A 19998-nucleotide genomic window follows, 5' to 3' on the forward strand; every position below is an offset into this window, starting at 1 on the left:
TTTAATTAATTATGATAATTAATCATAATTAAATCAAATATTTTAAGCTTTTTGTCTACACAGAAATTGTTTCTTTATATATTAGGTTGTCAAATAACTCCCTTTCGCTTTTTTGCTCTTTATTCAATGCTTTATAAAAATTGATACAGTGAACGGATTTAGCTAAAATATGCGCCGTTTCGTTCGATAATGTGTTCCCATTTAGACTGCAACTTCATAATACCCCCTCGTAGAATCTTCCCTCCTTATTTGCGAAAAACTCTGACAGCCACTTTTCACAACCCTCTTTAGAGCCCAACTTTACACCAGTAAGGGCATTCGCCATGGACAGGAAGAGGTGGTAGTCACTTGGGGCTATGTCCAGGCTATATGGTGGATGCGATAAAATCTCCCATCCGAGCTCCCGTAGATTCTGACGAGTCATCAAAGAAATGTGTGGCCTGGCGTTGTCCTGGTGAAACACTACACCCTTCCTGTTGGCCAATTCTGGTCACTTCTGGCCGATCGTTAGCTTCAAGCAGTCCAGTTGTTCGCAGTAGATGGTAGAATTAAGCGTCTGGCCATATGGGTGCAGCTCATGGTGTAAGATTCTCTTCCAATCCCACCAAACACAGAGCAAAACTTTCTTGGCCGTCAATCCCGGCTTGGCCACAGTTTTGGACGATTCACCGGCCTCTTCAACCAAGACCGCTTTCTCTTGATATTGTCGTATGTGATCCATTTTTCGTCGCCAGTCACCATTTGCTTCAAAAATGGGTCGAGTTCACTCTGATTCAGCAGCATATCGCAGGCGCTGATTCTGCCCAACACGTTTTTTTTGTATGCCTTCTGCAGATGGTTTAAATCGGTTCGGCGATGTCACGAGATGTCGCATGCCGGTCTAGCTTGATGTTTTCCATGATTTGATCTGTATTTGTCGTCACAAAACCATTCCTCCTCGGTTCGAAGTGATAGAGTACATCCCCTAAAACACCATTAATCTCACGGAATGTTTCTCTAGCGGATTTACCTTTTACGAAGGAAAACTTTAAAACAGCGCAAATTTCGGCGTTATCGAACTCCATGTTTACACATGTATAACTTTCAACGCTATAACCAAACTTGTTATGAATAACGTCGTTTTGTAGGTTATGTCAACCCTTTCAATCGATATATAGAATTGCCCGGTACCGATATGTAGCGCTTTGCACAAAGCCGACAAATTCAAAAACCAAAAAAAAACGGAAGGGGGAGATATTTCACAACCTGATATATACAGCTGCGGTCATGAAAATGGTAGTGCGCTTAAGCGCATCACGTTATGTAGAATAACCAAATGGTAACCGCAATTTATTTTAACCAAATGGTGGAAATAATATATATATTTATTATTAATAGTTCAAATGATTTTTTAATAATAGTTGATAAAGGTTGGCTCTCCAAGTCTTTTTAACAAGAAATTCACAAAATTTTGCCGTTCATGAAAATATTGGTGGCTTCTTAAAATTGAAAATGATGATCTACTATTATCTACAATCTAATGCCTTTATTCTGCAACAAGGAGTTGCAACGGCGTGGCATAGAATCGATAAGGTCCTGGCACCGCTTTTTAGGAATTTCATTACATGCTTACTGAACCACTTGCCAAAGCTGAGATTTGATAGATGGTTAAACAATGGCTACAGCTCCCTTAACATCCCCCCATAAGTTTTCGTTCGGGCTTAAATCCGGCGATTAAGCTGGGCATGGCATTACGTCGATCTTTTCGTATGCAAACCAAGCCTTAGCGTACTTACTGGGATCGTTAACCTCTTGAAACAACGTCTATTTTGAGGCCATTTCCCAATTGGCATATGGTAACACTATGTTTTTTAAAACATCGACGTCCACATTTTGGTTCATTTTGCCATTTATCATATGGATGAGAGCCACACCAGCATAAGAGAGAGAAGCCCAAATCATGTTAAACGGTCTTCGAACATACTCTCTGTACCACCAAATTAAATAATCTTACTAGCGTCAGTCCAAAGTATATTGCGCCACTTAAAAATGGCCAATTTTTATGAACTTTCGCAAATTGAACGAGAAAGGAAACAAATTTCGGTCAGCCGGAGTTTATATACCCTTGCTGTTATTACAAATCGATTGTAATAATTGTTCCTATGGGAGCTATATGACATTGTCGCCGATCCGGCTCTTTCCGACTTATATACTACCTGAAATAGAAAGACAACTTTTAGACGGATGGTGACGCTGATTAAGTATAGATATATTCTTGATCAGCATCACCAGAAGAGTTGATGTCCGTCCGTCCGTTTCTACGCACACTAGTACCACAGTTTTCAATCTATCTGCCTGAAACTTTTCCAAAATTTATCTTTCTATTGCAGATAGTATATAAGTTGGGATTTGGTAATATTTAAATACTATGGAATTACGGTTTTAATTAAATTAAAATCTGACATATATTACAAAGCTCGCATAGAAAAAATCCAAAAATTAAAAAAAAAAATTTATTTTAATTTTACTTTCCTGTTTTTCTATTTATTAAAATATTGCTTTGAGATATAGTAATTATTTACTATATCATAATTACGTTTTTAGTTTTGTAAAAATCGGTGGCAAAATGCCTCGCAAAATCGAGATAGCTTCTTTGTTTTTAGTAATATAGGCATTTAAATCGAAATGTAGTATCGACTAAATTTGCAATAACTGCAAGGGTATATTAACTTCGGCTTGCCGAAGTTTGTATCCTTTTTTGTTTAATTGTATGTTTAATTGAAAGTTATACTTTTTCCATTACTAGTAATGCAGTTTATATCTGTCCTGCATTACAATGGCCGCCTTTTTGCCTATGGCAAAGTAATCCAGGTGTTAACCATTTTTTATATATTCATTAAATGATCGGAAATTTATCATTCACTATAATACAGTCTGCAAATAAAAATTTGCTATATTTTAATGAACCCGTATAAAAAAACAAATAGCATAAGTTTGAAGTTCTTAAATTTATTTTTTTATTTTAATCTTAACACAGGTTTTTTTATTGCCAAACTTAATCAGTTAATGTCAGCTTGTTTTGATGTTTATATATTATTTAAATATTTTTTGCACGATGAAGGTGAAAGCGACGGTCGAACGCAAAAGGGGACGCAAGCGCCAACTCCACGTCAAACAGTTTCAAGCGAAGGGACCAAGTCTGAATCTGAGGGAAATCATGTGCCGCAATCTTCGTCGACTTCCGCAGCTCCCGAGACAGGACATAAAAAAGAAAAATCTGTGCTGCAGGCAAAGTTGACTAAATTGGCTATACAGATTGGTTATGCTGGATCGACCATTGCCGTACTCACAGTTATAATTCTAATAATTCAGTTTTGTATTAAAACTTTTGTTATTGATGACAAGCCCTGGAAGAACACTTATGCCAATAACTTGGTGAAACACTTAATAATTGGTGTCACAGTATTAGTAGTGGCGGTACCAGAGGGACTTCCTCTGGCTGTAACCTTATCTCTAGCGTATTCTGTCAAGGTTAGTTTTCAAAAGATAAAACCATAATTGGTTGGCATTCATTTTCATCCTTTTTTATAGAAAATGATGAAGGACAATAATTTGGTTCGACATTTGGATGCGTGTGAAACAATGGGTAATGCCACTGCCATTTGCTCTGATAAGACTGGAACTCTTACAACCAATCGTATGACTGTTGTACAATCCTACATCTGTGAGAAATTGTGCAAAGTTTTGCCAACCCTTAGTGATATACCGCAACATGTGGGCAATTTGATTACAATGGGAATATCTGTTAACTCGGCGTACACTTCAAATATAATGGTAATTTGTTTTATTGATTTGTACCCCGGTTAGTACTAATCAATTTTGTATTGCTTTTGAACAAAAAGGGTGGACACAACCCGGGCGATTTACCAATCCAAGTTGGAAACAAAACCGAGTGTGCTCTTTTGGGCTTTGTTCAGGGGTTAGGTGTCAAGTACCAATCTATTCGAGATGAAATTACAGAGGACAAATTTACCCGCGTGTATACTTTTAATTCCGTTCGCAAGAGTATGGGCACTGTAATACCCCGTCCTAATGGAGGATATCGTTTATATACTAAAGGAGCTTCTGAAATTATTATGAAAAAGTACGTATCATAAAAAAAAAAAATCAGTTTTTAATTTTTCTTAATCTATATAGGTGTGCTTTTATCTATGGTCATGAAGGAGCCTTGGAAAAATTCACAAGAGATATGCAAGAGCGTTTAATTCGTGAAGTTATTGAACCAATGGCTTGTGATGGTCTGCGCACCATATCTGTTGCATATCGTGACTTTGTGCCTGGCAAAGCTGCCATTAATGAAGTACATATTGATGGTGAACCTAACTGGGATGACGAGGAAAACATTATGACGAATCTTACTTGCCTGTGTGTGGTTGGTATAGAAGATCCAGTTCGTCCCGAAGTACCAGACGCCATTCGTAAATGTCAACGCGCAGGTATAACCGTTCGAATGGTTACTGGAGACAACATTAATACAGCACGTTCAATTGCAAGCAAGTGCGGTATTTTGCGTCCAAATGACGACTTTCTTATTCTAGAAGGAAAAGAATTTAATAGGCGTATTCGGGATAGCAACGGAGATGTAAATTTTAACGTTGTTATTTCTTGACACAGGTTTTAACATGTAATTTTAATTGCAGATTCAACAACATCTTATTGATAAAGTATGGCCAAAATTACGGGTTCTGGCTCGTTCTTCTCCGACTGACAAGTATACTTTGGTTAAAGGTTTGTTTTTTTTGTGTCCGTACAGCGCTGCTTTTAAACTTTTAAAACTTGTGAAGTAATAATTTTTAAAGATTGGATAGAGAAATTTTCTATCTTTTGGGTCACTCGGATATGTCGTTTTTTTTGTTAAATGTTTTTTTTTGTTCATTGCCCATTGAATATGTCGTATGATTGATTTGTTCGTATAGTCTGAGAATAAACTTCTATAATGTATGAGCAAACAATGTAGTGTCATGTATGTATAAGCTAGGTATCGTTCTATTTATGCTAGCTCATTCTCGAAATATAAAACTTTCTTACGATTTATCTGATAACCAGCACATCTTATTCTACTATTAATTTGTTGAGGGTTTCCGTGTTATTTATATTTGCAATCAGCTAAATTTTCTATACAATGAGCAATGAATTTTAAAAATTGATAAGAACGGTTTACAGAATTAAATTAGTGTTAGAAAAAAAGAAGACAACAAGAAAAAAATTGTAGACTAATCAATCCTTAATTTAATTGTATTTAAAGGTATAATTGACAGCACTGTTAGTGAAAATCGTGAAGTTGTTGCTGTAACTGGCGACGGAACAAATGATGGCCCAGCGCTAAAAAAAGCAGATGTGGGCTTTGCAATGGGAATTGCCGGAACAGACGTTGCCAAGGAAGCTTCTGATATTATATTAACTGATGATAATTTCAGCAGCATTGTTAAAGCTGTAATGTGGGGACGAAATGTATATGACTCCATAGCGAAGTTTTTACAGTTTCAGTTAACGGTTAATGTAGTCGCTGTAATTGTAGCATTTATTGGTGCGTGTGCCGTGCAAGATTCTCCTCTTAAAGTAAGTTTTTTAAAGGAAATTAATTTAAACCACTCTAAAATAATCATATTATAGGCAGTCCAGATGTTGTGGGTGAATCTAATAATGGATACATTGGCATCACTTGCATTAGCAACAGAGTTTCCAACACCAGATCTATTGCTCCGTAAACCCTATGGCCGCACAAAACCTTTAATTTCTCGCACAATGATGAAGAACATATTGGGTCAAGCGCTTTATCAGTTGGTAATAATATTTGGATTACTTTTTGTCGGTAAGTGATATAATACATTTCCTTTTATTTGTATTATAATTAAATGCTTTGTAGGCGATTTAATACTTGATATTGAATCCGGACGCGGACAAGAACTCAACGCTGGCCCAACACAGCACTTTACAATTATCTTTAATACATTTGTCATGATGACATTGTTTAATGAAATAAATGCTAGAAAAATCCATGGGCAGCGCAACGTTATCGAAGGACTTCTTACAAATCCCATATTTTACACCATATGGATATTTACTATGATATCGCAGGTAAGCTTTGCTACATGGAAAGAATTTATAATATAAATATATACATTTACTTACCACCTTTGTTAACACCTTAATACTATTTTTAAGGTGTTAATCATTCAATATGGAAAAATGGCTTTCTCGACCAGGGCTCTGTCTCTAGACCAATGGCTCTGGTGTATCTTTTTTGGAATTGGTACACTTGTCTGGGGTCAATTGATTACCTCAGTGCCTACAAGAAAATTACCTAAGATATTATCGTGAGTAAATGTTTATCGTTATTACGCTTATAAATACACGCTTACAAATGGTAATTAACTCAATCATAAACGGCTACGATTGAATAATATAAGTTTAATAACAATTAAACATTATAAGTGTAGTCTATTTATTAACTCAGTGCTGGTTAGTCTTAACATTTTGGCTCTGGTTAATTAAAACATCAATATGTATTCTTTTTTTTGGATTAATTGATTACTTTGGCTGCAAACTTTATATTTTATAATTATAATTATTAAAATGCATGTATTATATTTCAGTATTTTAAATTTAATTTATAAATATATTTTAAACATTTTAAACTTCTTGAAAATAAATAAGAGGTTTTAGTTATAAGGTATATCAAAAAGAAAAGTTGTGTTTAATAAAAACAAGTTGTTCTAATTCTTAGTAGGTATCTTAAATACCATTATTTTAGTCGGGAAACTAAGATATATTTAAGTCATGTAAGTATGTTAAATTATATTTATGTATTTTCTGTCACAAATATACATTTTCAACTAGCAGGACATTTTTTCAACATTTTGTTTGATTAAAAGTACGTTATTCAAGCCTCGACCATAAAAAATTCGAAGTTTTTAATCAAGGCTTTAAAGATGGGTCAGCAGCTGACACATTTTGTTAAGTCTTTTATTCAAAAATTTGTCTGTAATGGAATAAAACTGTCAGAAATGCAAAAAAAATCAAGATAGATATTTATTACTTCCTTTTATAATGCCGCGGATCGTAATCATATGGTTTAGCTCATTTTTTTGTCACATACAGATTATAAACAATTTTGTTTTTATACCCTTGCAGAGGGTATTATAGTTTTGGTCAAAACTGTGCAACGCAGTGAAGAATACATCTCCGACCCTATACAATATATATATTTTTGATCAGGATCGCGTCCTGAGTTGATATAAGCATGTCCGTCTGTCTGATTCTACGCGAACTAGTCGAATTGAAACTTTGCACACACCCTTCGTTCCTTTGCCTTCCTTATAAGTCGGACAACTTTATCCTATAGCCGCCATATAACTGATTGATTGGAAATACAAAAGCTTTGGTGTTTCATAAGAATCGGCCGACTATATCCTATAGCTGCCATATAACTGAACGATTGAAAATGACATTTTTTTGGTGTTTATACCCGTTACTCGTAGAGTAAAAGGGTATATTGTATTCGTGCAAAAGTATGTAACAGGTTGAAGGAAGCGTTTCCGACCCTATAAAGTATATATATTCTTGTTCAGGATCACTAGCCGAGTCGATCTAGCCATGTCCGTCTGTCTGTCCGTCTGTCTGTCTGTCCGTATGAACGCTGAGATCTCGGAAACTATAAAAGCTAGAAGATTGGCATTTTGCATGTAGATTTTAGGAGTTCCTACGCAGCGCAAGTTTGTTTCAAAATGGTGCCACGCCCCCTCTCACGCCCACAAGCTACAAGCTGTGGACACAGTTTTGATGCTATTATGAAAATTTTAATTGAAATGTATTTGTTTCGTCAATACCTATCGATTGGCCTAATAAAAGTTTGCCACGCCTACTTTAACGCCCAAAATCCCATTAAACGCTTAAGCCTGGCTAGCGCCTACATTTCCGCCTTTCATGGCGCCATCTAACGGATGACTTAGGAACAGCTGGCCAAGGTGCTCAACAGAGTCAACGTTAATTCTCGATAAGGATTTCTATTAAAGGAAATTGCGATGGTTTTCATTTGTCAATACCGAACTATATCCCAAGAACTATGCAAATCAAATCAAGTTAGCCAAATTGGAGGTCTGAGTGAAAACATACAAGAAGGCATATTTATATTAAGTTGTTTAGCTGAGTAACGGGTATCTAATAGTCGAGGCACTCGACTAGCGTTCTCTCTTGTTTAAAGTTAGGAACTTGAGATTTTTTATGGGTTTTATTTTTGGCCAACCAATATAATTTACAGAATATTCTGCAAGGGTATATCAACTTCGGGTCCGCCCAAAGTTAGCTTTCCTTTCTTGTTTTAGATTAAAATGACTATATTACTTCTTAGCATTTTTTTGCTCAGTGTAAAAGCTATTGACATAAAATTTAACAAATTATACGTTTACAATCGTAGGCGAAAAAAAAATTTAAAAATTCTGAGACGGGTACGTTTACTAGATCAAATATGTTTTTATTACACCTTCCGCTAATTTTAATTTAAATCATAGAAAAAGTTACGTTACATTAAAAATAACTTACAATTTTAACATTTGAATCCAAGAACTTGATCATTTTAAAACTTTTTTAATTGGTTATTAGTATGAGCAGACCACTATATTCTTAATCTGACATAGGTTATATTAAATTAGATAAGTAATATTTTTTTTGTGCCGCTTTTTTCTAAATTTTGTAATACAGCTTGAGTTTATAGAACTTTGTTAGAGTAGTATAACAGCCATAAACAAATTAATAAACTATTAAAATACAATTAGACAACTCAAATAATTTAATAATTTAAAAGTTTAGCAATTTTAGAATTATTTTCGTTTATATTTGCAACGCAATTTTTGATCAACAACTAGACGGATGAGTTAATCTAGCCATGTCCGTTTTACAAAAACTAGTATCTCAGTTTTAAAGCTCGGGATGAAACTTTCCCAAAAGTTAAATCTATTGCAGGCGAAAAATAAGTCGGGCTGGGGCGAATCAGACGACTTTATCATTTATATATATTTTTAAAATTTCGTGCGTTTGTTCACTAGCTATAATAATATATTTTATAGAATATCTCGGGATAACAAAGCTGTTTAAAAAAATGTACACATCAGCGTCAACGAAGAAAATATTACCAAGCAAAATAGATTTGCTGTCGATAACCAAAATATCACTATTTAAAAAAAGGGATCAAAAAATTAGTTATTGACATTCCCTAAAAAAAAATGTTGGTAAATCTTCTTCATTGACGTTCCCAAACTCTAGAATATTGTACAATAACTCAAAGATAACAAAACCAACAAGGTAAATTTAATTTATTTTATTTTCCCGCCAACTTAGGAGATGTTCAATAAATTGCAATCAAATTTTTTTAGACTGCAGGCGCTCAATTTATGTTCATGAATAATCCTTTTCCAAAGCTTATCAATATTTTTTACACTTGGAAAACGGCTTAAATGGGTGTATGCATTCATACACCAGACCCTTCGACAGCTAAGCACAGTGCGACTTTTCTAAAGCATAAGCAGACAGTGCCTAAAGAAAGGAACTTGTAGATTATCTTTTTTTTTCCCATTAATGAGAGTTGTTTTTTATTATACCCTTGCAGAACACATTATAATTTCAGTCAAAAGATTGCAATGCAGTGAAGAATACTTTCGACCCTATAAAGTTTATATATTCTCTCAGCATCACCAGGAGAGTCGATCTAGCCATGTCCGTCTGTTTCTACGCAAACTAGTCCATCAGTTTTAGAGCTTTCCCAAAAGTTGTCTCTCGCGGTACTTATAACTGCTCGCTTATAGATTTAAATTTTGTTTTCTTGGAACAAATAAGTAGAATGAGTAACAATATTTTGGTCTGTTTCTGCTAAAAGTCTTGTAATTAGAACTGACCAGTCTAACATGGCTTGCTGGCTGTGTGAAAACGTGGTGCACCAAGTGCTCTGGTTTTACTGGACAAGTGAGGATTTTCTAAGGGGCCAAATTATCAGTTCTGCTGTGACGCTTGTGTCGAGGTTGCGAACGCTATGAAATCGTAACTGAGCCAAACTAACCTCTCTGCGCTAGACTTGCAGTTTAATAGTCGTAAGCTATTAGAAGAGGCCCTTAGCGCAAAAAAGCCGCTGGTGGTAAGCAGCAAAAGGGGAACACCCCGCAACCTCAATAAAAATATTAAAAAGAATCAGCAGCTGATTGCGGCAAACCAATAAATGCTGCTAAGATCAGCAGCTAAAAAAGATTCGGTATCCGAACAATCCGTAGTAGAATGCATGCAACCAGGGACTTTTTAGAATTCCGATTTATCCGCTGTGGTACAAATAGCTACACAGGGGCCACAAGGGACTACTGAGTCCGGACAACCGGCTCAAAATGGTTCTCCAGAAACAATGTCTGCTCCACTGAAATCCCTTTTACTGGTTCCACTAAAGAAAACAATTTTCGTTTCTAAGCTTTCCCCTGATCAAACATCTTCTGATATATTGTCTTAAGGGGTTATCCGGGTCTTGGAGCACGAAAAAAAGCCTATTTTCGTGAATTTTTTTAAAAGATCTTACGACAATTTCACAAATTTCGTTTATTGTACATTAATGTTTATGGTTTGACCAACATTGTGTAAAAATTTGAACCAAAAATTTTTAAAATTGAGCCGTTGAGGCAGGCTTGAACTTGACCTCTTAAAAAATTGTGTCTTTGCGGTAGGCAAAATATCTCCGTCAATTTGTATCTGAAATCAAAAAGCCAATATTATTCTGATAGTGTATGTGTCTCGCTTGTCCTCTACGAACCATTTTTTTTTTAAATTAAAATTTGAATTTTTTGTAGCGCTTTTCATTAAAAGTGTCTTTTTTTACGTAAATGTTGGCCATTTTTTGGCTTATAAAATGAGCTGTAATTAAAAATTAAAAAAATCCCTCCGTTAAGGACAAGAGAATTATGCCTAAAAGAAGTGTGCAAAAGCAAAAGTTGATCGGTGCAATAGTTTTTGAGAAATCGTGACTACCGACTTCAAAAAAGTGGTTTTGAGAAAAACGCGTTTAAAGTGCCGCATCTGCCCGACGCCAGAGCCAGAATTGCCTGTTGTGACGTTCGACGCACTGGGCTTTAAATTTCTCCCATTCCTACATTTTTGCCTCGATCGACTTGAAATTTTCAGACTACATTTCTGAAACTCTGTACTATTATTTAAAAAAGTTTGAAAAAAATGAATTTTTGAAGTGTCAAGACCCGGATAACCCCTTAAAAATCAAGACAAAACTAAAGCCGATAGTAATTGAATAAAGAGAGGGGGGCCCGTGGAAGTAAAACTTCCTAGTGCGAGGCCAGTGTACCATCTTCAAAAAACTAACTTCTAACCGCCTTCTTTATTAAAAGAACACATGAGGCTTGCGTAGAAAGTCTACCAAATTGTATTCTGATATTATCGTGTTGACAGAAACCTGGTTAAAGCCGGAGATCTTTAGCTCCGAAGTTTTTCCAGGTAAGTACACAATACGGGGAGGTGGAGTCTTAATTGGAGTGGATTCAAACCTTTCGTCAGAGGAGTTATTTTTTGAGGAATTAAATACCATTGAATTCATTTGCGTAAAATTATTGCTTCCTGGTAACTCTATATACATAACTTGCTCATATAACTTCCCTATTTTTTAAATCATCTTTCCGTTATCAAGTCTGGTGTTCTAGGGAATTTTAATATACCAGGAGTTACGAGGTCCACAGAAATTGGATCGAATACTACCCTATAGCACGACATGATTTTATTGGTGGCCTTCTTGACATGTCGCTATATCAAGTAAACCTTCCTCGCTGTCGTTTGAAAACATGATGGCAACCACAGATCAGGCAATATCCGATTTATTTGCCCAATTTTTTCAAAGGACTTACTCTACTTTAGATCAATCATCACAGCCTTATTCTTACACCATATCCAAGTCGAACCTCATATTCTGTACCACTTTATCAGAAAGCTCTCTTCTTTTGGATCTTCTTCGTGTTAAGCCTGTTTATTCGCCAGGCCTGATGGTATTCCTGGGTGCGTACTTAGGCCCTGCAAACCTCTTCACAAGTAGTTTACCTTGTCTCTATAAACTTCACAATTTCTACATATTTAGAGGGAATCATTTGTTATTCCTCTTTACAAAAAAGGTAACAAGTTAGAGGCCACTAACTACAGAGGTATTTCTAAGTTGTCAGCTATTCCTAAGCTTTTTAAAAAAATCATCACTCATTTGCAGCACCTTTGTAGATAAGTTATTTCGCCGTGTCAACACGGATTTATTAAATGTCGATCCACAATCACGAATCTTGTGGAGCTCGCTTCTTATGTGATGTCATGCGTTAATTTTTGAATCTTCTATGACGAGACTAACAAAAAATTATTCAAATCATAAAAACTAGTAAATTATTATTTCAGTTTATCTGAACTTAACTTAACTTAACTTTCACGTTCATAATATTTATTGCTGGATGTGAAAATCGTTACGACGAAGGCGAGAGCGGATGCTCACTCTGGTTAGGGCTCTTGCGAGGTGGTTTGGGTGTGGTGACAGTTTGTTGTAGAATCTTTCCATGGCTTGCGCTATATCTTCTCTGACGGGGAGTATATTCAGAAGTCTCTGAATGTTATCATTCCGAACGTTCCACGGTGCACCGGTGATGGTTCTGAGTATCTTCGACTGAGCTCTCTGCATAATTTCTATGCTGCTGTTACTGGAGCTCCCCAGCAACGGAGAGCCATATGTCCAGATTGGTTTTAGGACTGAGTTGAAGAGCAGTATCAGACTAAGAGAGAACGGGAATTTATAAGACAGTGCAGGCTACCAGCCTTCAGCTTTGGGTGTGTTCTCTTGCCTTCAATGTGTCTACGCCATGTGAGTCGTCTGTCTACCCTGCAAAGGTCTGCGAAGCGTCCAAAAATATGGCAGTACAGTATTCTCTGTTCTTAAATGCGGTTGAAATTTCCGATGGAACCATGTTTTTCGCGAAAGTCGAATTGATGTGCTTGGATTATGTTGTGGTTTCTTAGATACGGTCAATACGGATCTGCAGGTACTTTTCAAAGAGCTTTGATAGGCATAATAGTAGACTTATAGGTCTATAAGATGAGGCGGCTGTGTGGTCTTTTCCAGGCTTTGGTATCATGACCGACTTCTTCCACTTCTCAGGAATGTAGCCGACTCTCATCATTGCATTGAAGAGCTTGCATATGGTGAAAATGGCACATTTTGGAAATTATTAGATCGCATAATGGAGATTTTGTTGGTGCTTTATGACCTTGGCTAAATCACTCGGCGTAAATTCAATGTGATCGTGTTACGTTGTCGTCTACTCATGATTGTATTAGTAGCACGTCTGATGCTGGGTTTGGCCGGAAGACATTCTGAAGATGGATAGCGAATGTGTCGGCTTTATGGACGTTGATGCACTACGAGCAGTACAAGCAAGTGGCCCAACGACACCAAGCACGTGCTTGTTACGCGCGGGCCCTATTATCAATTTGGGCAAAAAATGCGAGTTCGCGAGGAAAATACATAAATTAAATAGAGACAAGACACAAGTGAAAATAAAAGGCACAATTAAGAGAAAAGTAAATGAGTTAAAATATTAGTTTTTAATAACGGGATAGAAGTGGAAATGCAAATTAGATGATAAAGGTTGTTATAAGTATTACATAGAACGCGAAAGGGCTCGTGCAGACAAAAATTTGATGAACATCGTGGCAAATTTAGAGGGATATAATTTCGTGTTAGTCTAACAGGAACATTGAAAGTTAGGCGGTCTTCAAGTTCTGCAGAATCAATATTACCTCTTATAAGATTATGCATAAAAATAGTGCCAAGCATTTTTCTACGATTTACAAGTGTAGGTAAATTAAGCAACAGTAATCTACTCTGGTAGGAAGGTAGCCTTACGTTTTGATCCCAGTTCAAACTACGAAGGGCAAATAGAAGAAATTTTTTTGTACCGACTCAATACGGTCAATGTGCACTTGATATTGTGGACTCCAAACCGACGAACAATATTCCAAAATAGGACGGACAAAGGAGGTGAATAATAATTTGGTCGTATAAGGGTCATCAAATTCTTTTGACCAACGCTTTATAAAGCCAAGAACACTCATGGCTTTATTAGCAGTGGACATTATGTGGCAGTCAAATTTAAGTTTAGGGTCCAGAAAAACACCTAAATCGTCAAGAAAAGTGTGCCCCTATAAAAAGTCATAACGTTGCATTTAAGGTAGTTCAACTTTAGAAGGTTGTACTCACACCATTCATGAAAACAATCAATATCTGACTGTAAGTTAAATCCCGACGCTATATCATTATATGATAAACAAAGCTTAACATCATCAGCATACATTAGTACACGAGAATGTGTTATGATAGAGGGAAGATCGTTGATGAACAAAGTGAACAGCAAAGGGCCCAGATGACTTCCCTGAGGCACTCCAGATGTCACGTAGATCAATTTTGAAACAGCATTATTGAATATAACCCTCTGAGTCCTACCATTCAAGTAACTTGAAATCCAAGTTAATAGATTACCAGGAAACCCAAGCAGATCTAATTTGAATAAGAGAAGAGAGTGGTTGACGGAGTCAAAGGCCTTACTAAAATCTGTATATATAACGTCAGTCTGCATTTTTTTCTGAAATCCATTTATTACAATAGATGACAATTCAAGAAGGTTGGTGGTGGTCGATCTTCGCTTAACAAAACCATGCTGACACGGTGATATAAGCGAGGAACATAAATGTTGCAAATGAGAAGTGATAATACGTTCAAATGCTTTACGAATTGCCGACAATTTGGAAATACCTCTATAATTCTTGGCATCAGCCTTCGCACCCTTTTTATAAAGTGGAATAATAAAAGAGTCCTTCCAGATAGTAGGAAAAACTGATGATGAAATAGACAAATTAAAAAGTTTAAGTCCATCTGGACCGGGAGAATATGTCGGCGTTGTTGTTTCTAAATCTATTAAGAGAGAGTTTTCAGTAATTAAAGGGGTAAAAATACAATTTGCCCTATTTAAGGGATTAGGGTAGTTAGAATTTGACCAAGCTGTCGAACTATAAGTGGTTTGGAAAAACTCAGCAAATAAATCAGCAATGTCAGAATCCGTCGATGCCTCCGTTGAGCTTAGACGTACCGATGAAGGCAATGCTGATGACTTACGCTTGGCATTAACAAAGCTGAAAAACTGTTTCGGATCATTTGAAAATTCAAATTTACATCGATTTAGATACATAGAATAGCAATGACTGTTGAGAACATTAAAATCCGATCGAGTCACTACATATTTAGAAAAATACTTTTTATAAGTATTTGATTTAAGGTTTTTAAGTCTTTGAAGCGCATTGGTAAACCAAGGAGGCCTGTTTAGGTTTAAAGGAAACCTATCAGGAACGCATTCATTAAAAAAAGTATTTAACGCTATATAGAATAGTTCAGTGGCACTTTCAATGTCTGTACAATTGTACAAGTCTGACCAATTATAATGAGAGATCATATCGTTAAGTTTATTATAGACACATTTACGAAAACATCTCATTTTAGTTGGGGGCACTAAAGGAGAGAGGGTATCAGAGCAGGGGAGGCAAATTGTCAATTCCATTGTTGGATGATATCGGTCTTCAGGACCTCGGACGGGTCTGAAACAAACACAAGATCTAATTGTCTATTTAAAGAATTTCGTATAAAGCTTACTTGCTGTAACGATAATTCTAAAAGGCCATCTACAAAATCATGGGCGGATAAAGGTATAGCGACAAGTGAGTCAGTGGGAGGAGACCAAGAAATATCAGGTAGATTTAAGACACCCAAAACAGTCAAAAGGTCTCTGTTAGAATGAAGGGATAGTACGGATTTTATTGCGGACAGATGGTGCTCACAAATTACTAGATCAGAGCCAGGTGGAATATAGGAACATGTAACAAAAATAGATAAAGATTGCAAGGAAACTTTCACACTTACAAATTAAATTTCGTTTGGGATATGAGTGAGAATTCTTTCGGATGTTAGGTTAGAGGTAACAGCAATCAGTAAACCGCCCCCCCTACGTGAGGGGGGTATTAAAGTTATTTGACAGAACTTCAGAGTCAGATATCTCTGGTTTTAGCCAAGTTTCCGTAAAAGCCAAAATATCTTCGGTGAATGCAGAGGAGTCGGCATAAAGCTTGTGTAGCTTCATATTTAGTCCCCTAACATTTTGATACGCCAAGAATAAACTTTTTAGTTTTTTGACACAGTGGAAGGTCTGTTATTTGTTCTCGGTTTATTTGGAACAAATTCTTTAATTACTAAATCATCATTAAGCCAAACAGAAAGTAACACATTAAACACATCAGGCGGAGCAAATATTTTAAAAGACGATATCCTACGAGCGTAAGAAAATCGAAATTGTTCAACTGCAATATCCTCGGATGGGAATTTTTCACGTATAAATTCCAAAACATCCTCAGATGTGGTATCTGGGGTGAATCTAGAAACAAACAAGAGAGAACGCTATAGTCGGGTGCCCCGACTATCAGATACCCGTTACTCAGGTAAAGGGAGTGCGAGGGAGATGGAGATAGAAACTTTGATCACGCATAACTTTTTAACGAATGGTCCGATTTGAAAAATTTTGAAGTATTGATAAACACAATAAAACTGCATTTTTACTTTTCCGAAATAATTAAATTTTTAAAATCGTATATAAGCGATTGTGGGCGTTAAATGGGGCGTGGCACCTTTTTGAAACAAACTTGCGCTGCGTAGGAACTCCTAGAATCTGCATGCAAAATGCCAATCTTCTAGCTTTTATAGTTTCCGAGATCTCAGCGTTCATACGGACAGACAGACAGACAGACGGACAGACAGACAGACGGACAGACGGACATGGCTAGATCGACTCAGCTAGTGATCCTGAACAAGAATATATATACTTTATATGGTCGGAAACGCTTCCTTCTACCTGTTACATACTTTTGCACGAATACAATATACCATTTTACTCTACGAGTAACGGGTATAATAATTACTTCCTTTGTGGAACAACTGAACCTGTAGGTACGGTCGGCAACGAATTCTTTGACTTGGCCAGTACTGTAGATTTTATTCTGGAGACAGAGGTTCCACCCGAACTAGCTGTATCCATAGGCACCGTTGGTTCATTTACCCCTGTGTCAACAGAAACTGCTGCTACCAAGTTCGGATTTGGGGTGGATTCCACAATCATATTAACGGCGGTTAAACTGGCTTTTTTACGTTTAGGCGACTCGGTTAATAATTTTTTATTATTAAACTGGGCACAGAGTTGTTTAAAAGCTCCTGAGATATTCAATAGGCTGTCTCGAGTCTGCCTCATAAAGCCGCTCATCTCAACTACCATTTCCTTGCAGGACCCACATGACCACATGAGCCCAGAATTAAGATCAATGAAATCTTTGACTCTGCCAGTAAATCCTGCACATTTAACGTGCATCATCGAATCGCAGAGCCAGCAAAAAATAAAAGGGTCTTTAGTTGAAGACGCAAGAGTACAATTTTTCTTAGAACAGACAAGAGCCATTGTAAGTTTAAAGCAAATAAAAAAATAAGAATATGAAAAATACCTCAAAGTAAATTTGGCACTGGGATCAAATCCAAAAACCACAAGGGGACAAAACACGAAAAAAGTAAGAGCTCGAGATCACGAATTAAATCGAATAAAGAGAGCACGAGAGAATAAATCTTATATCGACTGAGCGTGGCTTGTGCAACACAACAACTTTAATCAATAAACAAATGCAATGTAAAGCATGCAAGAGAGAGAGAGAGAGTAAGAGAAATAAACGAAGAAGTCTACCAGAAGTTCATAGAGAGTAAATTACAGTTATAAAATAGAGCGGTTGTAAATTGAGAGGGAGTAAAAGAGTTCTAGCAAGTATAGAGAGCGTTAATTACACTAACAAAGCTACGAGATTAAACAAATCTAATAGAAATGTTAAAACAATTATAAACACATACCCGTTTACTGGGAGATCTATTTAAAATTTCTAACACAGATATTAAGTTAAGCTTTGTAAATAAATAAACACAAAACACTCGCACAAAATCTCTGAAAAAATACAAAAACTCAGAGCACAAAGGTAAACATAACTGTTCACAAGCGACGCTAAATCGTTATCTTTGTCACTATGGGCCCAATTACCATATGTAGTCCTTATTGGGGTAACGGTTTCAACTGGTGTGCTTAGTGTGGAATGAGCTCTCTACAGGTGGTACATTGAGCTGGTTGGAGATAGTTGCTCTTCATAGAGCCGTTGTATTTTGTCCTCTTTGCGAAAGGCGATTTAAGGGGGTCTTCTAGTCTAGAGGCTCGAATATCGACCTTTTTTTAACAATTAATAAAAAAAAAACAATAGATATTTTTAGTATCCGTTTTTTTATCATTTGTTTATTAAACTTAAAGGAGTACATAAAATAAATTTGCAAAAAAAAAAATTACTTTTCATTGAGTTATTCCTTCTTAAAGAAGAGGGGAAAAAAAAGAGGCCGTGTCCGCGTCGCCATGATATCTATGCTTGTAGTTATCTGAAAAATAAAACAATGAATGTCGCTATGGCATGAACCACCAAAAAGAAAATATCTTTTTTTTTTCATGAAATGGCGGCTAGTCAAAGAAAAAAGTCAATTTTTTCACTAATTTTTCCACCTTGTCAAATTTTTAAAAATATTATAAATTTAAAATTTTTATTTTTTGTTGGTTCATGCGATAGCGATATATTTAAAGAATATTCATGCCAAATTTCAAGTAAATCGACTGATTAGAACTTGAGTTAGAGTGGCGACCGCATCAAAAAAAGTAGTTTCGAGAAAAACGCGTTTAAAGTTCCAGTCGTTCCCTCAACTGGTCTAGTTGCCACGTCACTAAAACGGCTATAGCTTTCAAAATAATTTGAGTTTTGAAAAATCCTTTTAGGGAGATATTTTTGATCAAAACAAACTACAGAATTATGAAAAAATTTTTTTTTCGATTTTCTCAAATTTCTAGACTAGAAGACCCCCTTAAGTAACTGCCAATCTCTTCGTGATCGGCGCTTTTCCTGGACCAGCCTCTCGATTTGTGCATTTGTGTATCTTTGATTGTAGGTTGAGATTCTTCTTTGGGGTGTTGATACTCGAGCCGCTGATACCAAAACGGACTCGAGTGTGTTGGTGAAGCTGTTTATGTCTTCTACGTTGGTTAGCCTCGGGTTTAGCTCAATGTGCGTGCTAACGAACTTTTTAAATTTGAGCCAGTTCGTTCTGTTTGATGTTATTTTGGAAGGATTGTCTTTGGTTTCTGACCGCTGGTGTAGACTAAGAAGCACAGGCCAGTGGTCCGATGATAGGTCTGACAATGAACTGGCGCTGATCAGAGTGCGTGGGATATTTTTCGTAACTGCGAAGTCAATTAAGTCTAGTATGTGGGTGAAGCAGGTGAAACTCAGTCTAGCCTATTGCTATTCTTTATAATGGCGTAATAAAATTGCCTTCCTTTTGGGGTCACAAGGCGAGATCCCCAGTGCGTGTCCTTGGCGTTATAGTCTCCTGCTGCTATGAAGTGCTTGCCTAGTGTGTTGAAGTAGTCCATAAACTGTGCTTCGGTTATTGTAAAGCCGCTGGAGTTATATTTTGACCATCCGTTTGTAGATTTATAGAAGTGGCTTGCAAATGGTGGAAGTGATGCTGTATGCGGTTTCTAATTAAAATTCAGGTGCCTCCACGTGCTTTTTCGTCAGTATGACTTGTACTGTAGAATAAGTACGCACAGATTTGGAAATGGTATTTGTTTGTAAGGTGTGTTTCATAAAGGATCATGACGTCGATTTCGTTATCATTTATGAATTGAGCTACCTCAAGTTTGTGCCGTGGAACGCCGTTACCATTTCCTGCTATACGCAGGGAAGCCATTGATTATTTTGATAAGGTGGTTTGAAGCAACTGAATCAAGATAT

At 36.5% G+C, this 19998-nt stretch overlaps 1 protein-coding gene across 13 annotated transcripts in view; it reads left to right on the forward strand.

The window, feature by feature from the left end:
* Window positions 1-19998, forward strand: part of LOC108041730 (plasma membrane calcium-transporting ATPase 2) — a 59751-nt gene that overhangs the window by 11097 nt on the left and 28656 nt on the right. For all 13 annotated transcript variants that reach the window (XM_044460584.1, XM_044460588.1, XM_044460591.1 and 10 more), the window contains 9 exons: window positions 3101-3510; window positions 3571-3813; window positions 3882-4123; window positions 4177-4621; window positions 4680-4767; window positions 5285-5598; window positions 5653-5851; window positions 5906-6117; window positions 6205-6356. In XM_044460584.1, coding sequence (XP_044316519.1) covers window positions 3101-3510; window positions 3571-3813; window positions 3882-4123; window positions 4177-4621; window positions 4680-4767; window positions 5285-5598; window positions 5653-5851; window positions 5906-6117; window positions 6205-6356 — 2305 coding nt within the window. The remainder of the gene's footprint in view (window positions 1-3100; window positions 3511-3570; window positions 3814-3881; window positions 4124-4176; window positions 4622-4679; window positions 4768-5284; window positions 5599-5652; window positions 5852-5905; window positions 6118-6204; window positions 6357-19998) is intronic.

Source organism: Drosophila rhopaloa, unplaced genomic scaffold (genome assembly GCF_018152115.1).
Source record: "Drosophila rhopaloa isolate 14029-0021.01 unplaced genomic scaffold, ASM1815211v1 contig_203, whole genome shotgun sequence".
In the NCBI taxonomy this organism is placed as follows: Eukaryota; Metazoa; Arthropoda; class Insecta; order Diptera; family Drosophilidae; genus Drosophila; species Drosophila rhopaloa.